Here is a 10,568-nt window from a genome sequence, read left to right on the forward strand (position 1 = left end):
ATCATGTTCAAAATGTCATTGCTTTTTAACAAGTGACGCTGCTAATTTATGCAAAGGTTAATTTTATCTCAAATTGGTTAACTTGTTTGCATAATATCGGTCCCTTTCAGCTCCGTCGTCATCCGTCGTCAGTCGTCGTCGACGTAAACTATTTCAAGAATCTTTTCCTCTAAAACTACTAGGTTAAATACCTTCAAACTTAAACTGAATGTTTCTTAGGGTATTTTTTTTATAAATGTATCCAAAGTTTTGATCCATTAACAAACATGGCCGCCATGGCTAAAAATAGAACAAAGGTGTCAAATGTAGTATTCTTTTGGCTTATATCTCAAAAACTAAAGCTTTTAGAGCAAATCTGACATGGGTAAAAATGTTCATCAGGTCAAGATCTATCAGCCTTATAATTTTCAGCCTAACCGAACAACTCATTCGAAAATGCCTCTAAATTGGACATTTTAAAGATATTTTGCAGTTTTTGTTGATTATCTTGAATATTATCGAAGATACAGATAAACAGCAAAACTGTTCAGCAAAGTAAGATCTACAAAAAAGTTTATATGATCAAAATTCTCAATTGACTTCTCAAGGAGTTACTGCCCTTTAAAGACTATTTTTCACACTTTATCCATCTAGTTTGCTTGCCTAACTTTAACAATCTTCTGCTTTGAAACTGCTGAATGTTTTTGAGCCAAACTAGGGCTGAATGAGTTTCAGAGTATCTAGTTTAAATTTTGTATTTTATTTCCTTGCACTATGGCTATAAAGGACATAGGGGTAAAATGCATTTTTTGTTTGCTTTTGAAGAAAATATGACAGATACAAAGATCATTTAGATTGCATTTTAAGCCACTCAATAATAAATATTTAAAAGCAAAAATATTTCATTGATGAAAGACTTTCAGCAAAAAGTTACAGGTGAGCTATTCGGGCTCTTGAGAGCCTCTTGTTTGTTTGATCCACTCATCAACGTTTGAATTAGATTTTGGATATTCATATACTTTGGCTTCGAGCACCACTGAATAGACATTAATTGTCAAAATGCGCATCTGGTACATTAGATTTGGGTCCGTTTGTGACATTTTAATGATTTTGCTTTTAATCGAAACAGCAAAATTCTATTGTATTTTTTTTTTCACAATATCATAACATAAGTTGTTTCTTTTAATAAAAAAGAAAATACGGAGATGTGGTATTATTGCAAATAAGACAAATGTCCATTAGAAAGGGTCAGATGATGTTTACGGAAAAGAGAATAATGGACAAAAAGGCAAAGAAAAAGAATTGAGAATAACGTATGCTACAATATATAGAATAGTGTCATATGGCTAAAAAGAATAAACCAATACCGAATTAAAAGTCCCCAACCCTCACCCTTTTTAGAGGCAAACTGTAGATTTGAGCAATTATACTTTAAACGTTTCATACGTAAAATTCGACGGCCAGATTTTGACATAACAACAATAAACGCAAATCAGATTAAACAAATAAACAAATAGCAACCAAAAACAACATCTGAATTACAAATTCTGGACTTGAGACAGGCACAACCCTCAAGCCTTCATGTACAATGTACCCGGGACTACATTAAGAACAAAGCACAGCGTATAAGTAAAATACGAAAAATGGTTATATGGAAGCTTTAAAAACTGTTATCGGATTATTTATGTTCTATCTACCTTAAAACCCTTAATTATATCTATATGTATTTATATTTTAACACTTGAAAGTATATGTTCATTTATCTAGTATATATGTCAATGAATATATTTATTAGGTAGATGTTCAATGAAGGTTACTTCACCCCTCAATCTGCCGGTAAAGGTTCACAGTTCGGTCCATAAACTAAGAGAGAATGACTAAAAAACAAATGTGTAAATGTCAGAATTTTATCATAAATCTTATCTTTTAATTCATATTTCGAAAATTATATTACCCTCTGACACATCACCCAGCCTTTACATATCCCAATCGAAACATTCCGCTCGTCAATCACTTTGACAGGGGTGTGAACCATACACAAACACTGCTCCAAAAAAGATATCGAAAAGAATATTGGAAAATGCACTTAATGCACCATCACGAATATTATTTAACCGATATGACATGTCTGTGTAATATTTCACTAGCGAAAAAAGTTTCTGAACCTTTACATACCAGAAAAATGCGTCCATATCATTCTCGACTTTTTTCATGTTCACCTTGATTTGTCTTCTTAATCGATTTATGAGATCTTGAAATTTGTAAACTACTGTTGCCTTAGTATGCCTAATATTTTACCATCTGAATGTGTTAGTATGCCTAATATCTTACCATCTGAATGTGTTTGTATGCCTAATATCTTACCCTCTGTTGCCTTAGTATGCCTTATGTTTACCCACTGTTGCCTTAAAATGCCTAATATCTTACCCTCTGTTGCCTTAGTATGCCTAATATCTTACCCTCTGTTGCCTTAATATGCCTTATATTTTACCATTTGTTGCCTTAGTATGCTTAATATCTTACCCTCTGTTGCCTTTGTATGCCTAATATCTTACCCTCTGTTACCTTAGTATGCCTTACATTTTACCCTCTAATGCCTTGGTATGCCTAATAGCTTACCCTCTGATGCCTTAGTATGCCTAATATCTTACCCACTGAATGTTTTAGTATGCCTAATATCTTACCCTCTGTTGCCTTAGTATGCCTTATATTTTATTCTCTGAATGAAACACATACTTGTGTTAATGTCATGGCTTGAGCCATTTCATAGTGTGATAAAAATTATTATCCTGATTTAGAGTAATTTCTCGTAATTTGATTGGCTGATATTGTCCTAATAAATTTCAGTGCAATTTTGTATTATGTCAATTGGAATTATATCCCTTATACCATTGACCTGATAAAAAAAAATCTTTTTTAGTTGCTTTATAGTCCTTATATTTTTCATTTTTCACAGTTTTAGATTAAATATCAAAATATATTTGGTTTATATTGTCTTAATAATTGAATTTGAACATAATGATATGTAATATAACAAAATCAGGATAAATTCGTTACACAGTGTGCAATTGTCCTGAAACGGATATGAGATATAGAAATTTGTAAACTACTGTTGCCCTAGTATGCCTAATGTCTTACCCTCTGAATGAAACACATACTGGTGTACCTAATATCTTACCCTCTGTTGCTTTAGTATGCCTAATATCTTACCCTCTGTTGCCTTAGTATGGCTTATATCTTACCCTCTGTTGCCTAAGTATGTAGGATTTTGTATGCATGTTTAATTCATTATCAATCCCTTTTTAAGTTTCGAGTCTATTTTTCTTCCTGAATTGGTGGTAGGTTTTGATACTTTTTCTAGACAATAACACATGAATAACAAATAAAAAGTCAAACTTGGTAAGTCCTTTATACTTTGACGTGAATAAATGTATTAATTGATACACTGATTTGCCTTGTCCAAGTGATAATAAAGATAAATATTAAGATAAACTAAAGGGTAAAGATAAAAATATTTATTATTATATCAAGAAATAATAGGATTTTGACCAAAAACATATAAAAATAACAAAAAAACAGAACTCAAAGAAAAATTCAAAACGGAAAGTATTAAATTCATATTGAAAGTAACAAAAGGAAAATAAAAGGTTTAGGTAACAAATGCTAATAAATCACACATTTAATTAGACAGAACAAGGACGTATGAAATATATGTCCTTGGACAGAATAACTTTCGTTCAAAATCATGCATTTATTAATTGTCGTTTTTCTTTTTTCTTTCCTCTGTATTTTTTTGTTTTTTCAGGATCATGGGGTGAGTGGGATTTTTAATCTTTTTTTTTATTATTTGATTGTTTTTATGATTGTTAACGATCTTATTGTCTATTATTATTAATAAAGATTTCTGTTGAGATTTGCTGTGTCTTATTAACAGATCATACCTTCAGTTCTTTTGTATTGCCTTTTGGTGACACTGATTATATCAGTCTGATAGGAAGGTGATTAGAAATCAGTAAAAATAATTATAACGGCAATCATCCTTATCACACTGACTCCAAATAGACGGTTGGCATGCACATTAAAACATAAGTTCCGACCGATCAGTGAAAAAAAAATACCAGAATTAAAATTGTGTACGTCAGTCACGCGTTTCGTCTATAAAGATAAATGAGTGACGTTTTAATAAAAAAAGTTAAAAAGCATAAATAAATTACAAAGTCTTATTTGTTCAACGCATACCGGACCAGATATGATGTTTTGTTGTCAATTTCTACGTATGACTAAGGCTGACATTGTATGGACAATGACTGGACATATGAATAATTACGTCATAGTAGCGAATTCCTTTTAAGAAGTCTCTAATAAAAAGCACTTTTCGTATCGTTTATAACGTGTCGTTATATGTATATATTTTTCTCATTAGTAAAATTTTCGGATCTTTACGTTTAATATAGTAAAGCCGCCGAAATTAATGGAAATTTTTTGCAGTTTTAAGAAATTGAATTATTACACAATTTTATACAAATAACCGTCAATTACCAAAAATATCTTGAAATCTTTCATTGGCCCTTTCAAGTTTTCAGATGTTTTAGTTATGCTATTCATTTTCTGATTTTATTGTTAATTGATGGTTCAAATTCCGCTCACCATAGCAAGAAATTAATATATAAAGAAACTTAGTAGGTTTTCTCACTAGTAAATGTAATATGAGGGTGTAAATGGGGTTCCTGGACCGTCTTTCAATTCTGTAGCTTTTTTTTATTTTTATAGCATTTTTTTCTCTATTCTTTATAATTTTTGCTCAATATTCTCCATGCATTCCTAATGTTCTATCACCCAATTCTTTTCCATTCTTTCTTGTTTGGACTATTTTACTCTATTCTTTAAATTGTTTACCCTTTATTCTGCACACAATGTCTAAAACTCTCTAATCTCCATCCAGACCCTCTAATATGTTCAAACTTTTAATAATTCTGTAGACACGCATTGGCAGACAAGGTCGTACAACAATCTGTAGTGGTAAATAACGCAAAACAAATTTCACATTTGGTCCAAAAACGAAAAGCGCAATTCGTATTGAAAATTTAAACCGTTAATGTATTTACACAAACCTAGCAAATATTATAAAAGTGTTGACTTATATGATGATACTAATTATATAAAAGGAAATATTCGGTAAATGTCAATGAGACAGCAAACAAAAAACAAAATAATAAAAAGACATTTAGAGGTATTTGGGCCAATGTGATCATTTGGAGGAATCATTTGGATTTCGCTTTTGAACTTTACAAGACTAAAAGTTTCAGTACTGAACACAATCGATGCAACAAAAAAGTGATCTAGAAACATGAGTAATTCATTGTCAAATGTTCAAGGACTGTCTAAAGAGAAGTACTTTGTATTGTAACTCTCGTATAGTGACCAAAGGTAAACTACGAAGTTTTGATGTGTTTCGTTTTAAAGGTACTTAGTATACATCATGTGACATACACTTAGAAGATATCATGTGACGTTTTTTCTCCCTTGTACTTATTTTTAGATTATGTTCAGGTAAGATTACGGATTCAATTAATATTGTATATACATTTTAGACATATTGCTTTTGAAAGAAAATTTTTCGTATAATCTTTTATCCTAATCTAGAGATATGACATCAATTCATTTCAAAATTTTTCTAATAATTGGTTTGTATAAAATCACAATCATGTATGGTCATGCAATGGCCATTGTAATAGAAATGACACAAAATGCAATTGATGATTTGATAATTGTTTTAAAATTACAGGTTTTAATTGAGAAGATAGTAACATGTATAATATTATTAGATTTTTGTTCATGAAACAAGTGAACTCTTACAATCTTAAATACTCGATCATGTCGATATAATATGTTATACGGGCAAGGTCAGACATGCTATTGATTATGTTATACTGAACTAATCAAGTATTGTTTCGATTATTTGTTTTTCAATGGTGACTGCACTATTGTATTGGCCTTACTCATGTAACTTTAAATTTTAAGCATTTACTTGTAAGTTTTCATGTTTACTTATCAATATTTATTTTCTTAAAACATCTATACGATAGACGAGGGTCTCGATGGGGTTTACAGAATAGAGAATAAAGGGTAAAAAGTGTAGAATAAAGGGCAAAAAAATAAAGAATAGAGATTAATAGGGTGTTGTAATAAAAAGGATAGAAAAAAAGAATAAAAAAAAATAGAGAAATTGAGAAAAGTGGTCTAAAATGTTGAAAAAATAAAGAAATGAAGGACCCCCATCCCGACCTTCATAGACTGACTGACGGAAAGTGTGGTCAACCTTTAATTATCTGCTAAATTTGGCTGCCAGCTTGAGTACAGTGCTTACGTTTCAGGTTCGATTTGAAGGTAAGTGGTCGACCATTTGGTATTCGGTGGTGTTAGGTTGTGTAAGGATTTTTGCAATGAGCATCATGAATATTATAGCCTGGTAAAATTTTGAAGAAGAACAAAATTACAGAAAGGTTGAAAATCAATATTTCGTCCAATAAAAAGTAGGATAATCTGGAGAATAGTTATGAACGTGAGTGAAAACAATTGTTCGCGCTGCAGAGCCTCGCGAAATAGATAATAAATACTAGCAACAATTAAAACAAGTGAACAAAAATGAATAATTTACAACGAAAAGTCCTGTCCCCACGTTCACCAATAAAATCAAATGATCGTACAATATGTTAATCTTCTGTGTGGTGGTCATCCTGTTTCAACCTATATAATGAAGGTTTAGTGTATATATGTTTGTCCGGACCTTGGTTGTCTCGTTTTTTGTTTGTTTAGTAGTTTAATTTTTCGCAAGAGTCGGGTGTCGGATGTTGTCTAATTATTCGAAGGAGTCGGGCGTTGGTGGTTAGTGTTGTCGTCTAATTTTTCGAAGGAGTCGGGTGTTGGTGGTAAGTGTTGTTCAATTTTTCGGAGGAGTCGGGTGTTGTTGGTAAGTGTTATCCAATATTTCGGAGGAGTCGGGTGTTAGAAGTTTCTGTTTTCACATATTTCAGAGAAGTCGGTTATTGGTGGTTACTGTTGTCCAATATTTTGGATGAGTCGGGTTTTGGTGGTAAGTGTTATCTAATATTTCGGAGGAGTCGGGTGCTAGTGGTTTCTGTTGTCACATATTTCAGAGGAGTCGGTTATTGGTGGTTACTGTTGTCCAATATTTCGGGTGAGTCGGGTTTTGGTGGTAAGTATTATCCAATATTTCAGAGGAGTCGGTAGTTGGTGGTTAGGGTTGTCCAATATTTCGGGTGAGTCGGGTTTTGGTGGTAAGTGTTATCCAATATTTCAGAGGAGTCGGTAGTTGGTGGTTAGGGTTGTCCAATATTTCGGGTGAGTCGGGTTTTGGTGGTAAATGTTGTCTTGTATTTCCATGAGTCGGGTGTTGGTGGTTTATGTGGTTGCATGATTCGGGTGTTGGTGGTAAGTGTTGTCAAATATTTCGAAGGAGTCAAATGTTGATGGTTAATGATGACTAACATTTCGGTTGAGCCGGGTATTGGTGGTTATTGCTGTAGGAGAAGTCTCGTGTTGATGGTTATCGTCCAATATACTGTCCAATATTGCCTGTAATTCCTGTTATCGTAGTTTGTACTATCAAATAATTGAATAATTTATCGAAACTTTGTAATCATAATACAAATAAACTCGTAAAGGAATGACAAATATTCATGGAAACTCTCAAACTAGTTATACAAGATAAAGTTAACAGATTACGGACGACAACGAACGACAGATGATGAAGGTCGCAAAGGTATGAGAAAAACCTAACATTTTCCCTGCAGGTAATTTTAGACATGATCATATCGTTAAAAACCATGCATAATGGTGTTTGACTTTTTGCCATTAGTTTGTTTAGCTATGTCGTTGTCTATTTTTTTCTTAATTTAATTACGGTATTTGATTGACCTCGGTATTGTCTTTTTTTTGTGCAGATCGATAAAACCATAAAAAAAGTATTTTTTTCTAGTAAGAATGTTTTGTGAAATTGATCGCATAAAAGCATTCTAAATAAAAGGTTCCGAATACAAATATATATATACATACATATTTCAGGTATCAGCATGGCTACTAGTACAACTCTTTGTGATCCATGTTCAGTACGACATATTACCAAACCATCAGCACACTGGTGCTCAGAATGTGAAGAGGCCATTTGTGATGAGTGCCAAGAACATCATAAAGTACTCAAAGCCACACGAAGGCATAAGCTCATGCCAATTGACAACTACAAATCTCTTCCGTCTTTCATTACTGATATACAGCAGTCATGTACCTATCACAATGAAAAGTATCAACAATACTGTGTTGCGCATGAGTTACCTATTTGTTTAAAATGCATTATAGAGCACCAGAAATGCAACGTCATTCCTATTGATGAGATCACCAATAACGCTAAAACATCCGGGCACTTCCAAGATTTAGAAACTAGACTGATGGACTTACTACAGAACATTGATATAATTAAGAAGGATCGAAAGGCTAATTTGGCCAGTATTGAAGAAACGAAAGGGCGACATCTTACAGAAATTCAAAAAATAAGAACTAAGATAAACGAACATTTAGACAAACTTGAAAAAGAAATAATACAAGATCTTGAGAAAAAAGAGTGCCAATGTACAACGAGTATTCAGAAGATTTTATCATCAGTTAAACAAAATGAAAACTTGATAACAGAATATCAGACCAATCTCCAAAGCATCAAACAACATGCTTCCGATCTTCAAACATTTCTAGTAATGAAAAATATTGAGATGAAAATATTTGAAAATGAAGAATATCTGCAGTCGTTGATAGAAACTAAACAAATCGAGCAAGTTGATCTGGTTGTCGAAGTTGACCCAGGGGTAAATAGCATCTTGAAGAGTTTAAAGAATGTTGGATCAATTGCAATAAAAACGACGTCAAGTAACATTCGTTTAAACAGAGAGAAAGACAAACAAGCACAGCTGCAAGTAACACCAAAGAAGAACATTAACGATTGGAATTTGATTCTACAGAAGAAAATAACAACAGGAGGAAAGAACATTAGAGGTTGTTGCATGTCAGTTAATAGCGAATATTTCTTCACTGATCATTACTTAAGAAAAACGCTTTCTGTCATTGCATCAGATGGTACATTCAAATTTAACATGTTTCTTGACCCTAGTTGTGGGTTTGACATAACTTTTATCGATGACACAACTATCGCTATCACATCTGGAGGATCCTTTAAGCAAATTGGAATTTACATAATAGATAACGAGAGCCGAAAGAAAATTAAGTTCATCAGCCTTCCTCGTCGTTCCTGGGGAATCACACGTGATCACAACTCGCTGTTTGTCTGTGTTGAAGGACAGGGTATATATAAAGTGAACACTGTGGATTATGCTACTTCTCACGTGATCAGGAGTAACTTATCGGGATGTTCCTGTGTATCTGTTTTCAACGGCAAGATATACTATACTGACAAAGATGGTAACAGTGTAGTTTGTTGTGACCGCGATGGGTCATGTGTTTGGACTTTTAGAGATACTTTAGTTTTGAAGACCCCGAGGGGCATTACTGTGGATAATGATGGAAACGTGTTTGTTGTCGGAGAGACGTCGTCGAATGTGGTCATTATATCAAACGATGGAAAACATCACAGGCAAATTCTAACAAATAAAGATGGTCTACGTGCACCGTCAGCTATTTTCTTTGATAAACAAACCAGGACACTTCTTGTTGCGAACAATAAAGAAACTGCTTTCCTTTACAATGTTACTTAAAATAATTGAAATTAATAAATTTATATTATAATTTCCTTGCTTATTTGCTTTGAGGCATAAAATCTTTCAACAAGTAAAAACTGATTTTAAACAATGTTTAAAATTCATGGATCGAGGAAGTCAATCATGTTTGCAAATATCTTAATCTTTATTATAGTACATAATGTTTTTAAAGTAACTAATTTTTAAAGAAATTAAAGTAATGTTAGATGTCAAACTGCATTGTATGAATATACGTTTTCATTTCAATCGAGGTAAACAGGTTATAGAAAAATCATAAAAAATGTCGACACTGATATTAATAGATCATTTTTAATCTTGTTAAAGTAGATAGAAAGTGCTCGAAATGTATTAATTCTACAACAGATACAGTTAAGTCTGCCTCATATCTTGACTTAGTCTAGAAATGGACAATGAGATTCGGTTAAAAACAAAACTTTACAACAAAAGAGATGATTTCAGCTTTTCAATTGTGAACTTTCCATTTCTATGTAGCAACATTCGAGCAGCGCTTGCATACGGAGTATATGTCTCCCGAATGACACGATATTCACGGGCTTGTATTTTCTATCATGATTTCCTGGATAGAGGGTTGCTTCTCAGAAGGATGCTATTAAACCAAGAGTTCCAAATGGTGAAGTTGGAATAATTCCTTCGTAAATCTTAAGGACGCCATCACGAGTTGGTTGACCGTTATGGCATATCCGTTTCACAGATGATAGTTGATATGTTCCTAATGTCGTAACTACAATTCCGTCCTCTTTTCACGAATGTAACCTATCGAATTAGACTTGTTACCAAGCTTGTACT

At 32.8% G+C, this 10,568-nt stretch overlaps 1 protein-coding gene across 1 annotated transcript; it reads left to right on the forward strand.

Moving 5' to 3' along the window:
* Nucleotides 1-5,493: 5,493 nt before the first annotated feature.
* LOC127718397 (uncharacterized) lies at nt 5,494-9,793 on the forward strand. Its single transcript, XM_052224401.1, has 2 exons — nt 5,494-5,529; nt 8,065-9,793. Exon 2 carries the CDS (start codon nt 8,073-8,075, stop codon nt 9,756-9,758), a length of 1,686 nt encoding a protein of 561 aa, XP_052080361.1. The 5' UTR covers nt 5,494-5,529; nt 8,065-8,072; the 3' UTR covers nt 9,759-9,793.
* Nucleotides 9,794-10,568: the final 775 nt, after the last annotated feature.

This window comes from Mytilus californianus, unplaced genomic scaffold (genome assembly GCF_021869535.1).
Source record: "Mytilus californianus isolate M0D057914Y unplaced genomic scaffold, xbMytCali1.0.p SCAF_10, whole genome shotgun sequence".
NCBI classification, from domain to species: domain Eukaryota; kingdom Metazoa; phylum Mollusca; class Bivalvia; order Mytilida; family Mytilidae; genus Mytilus; species Mytilus californianus.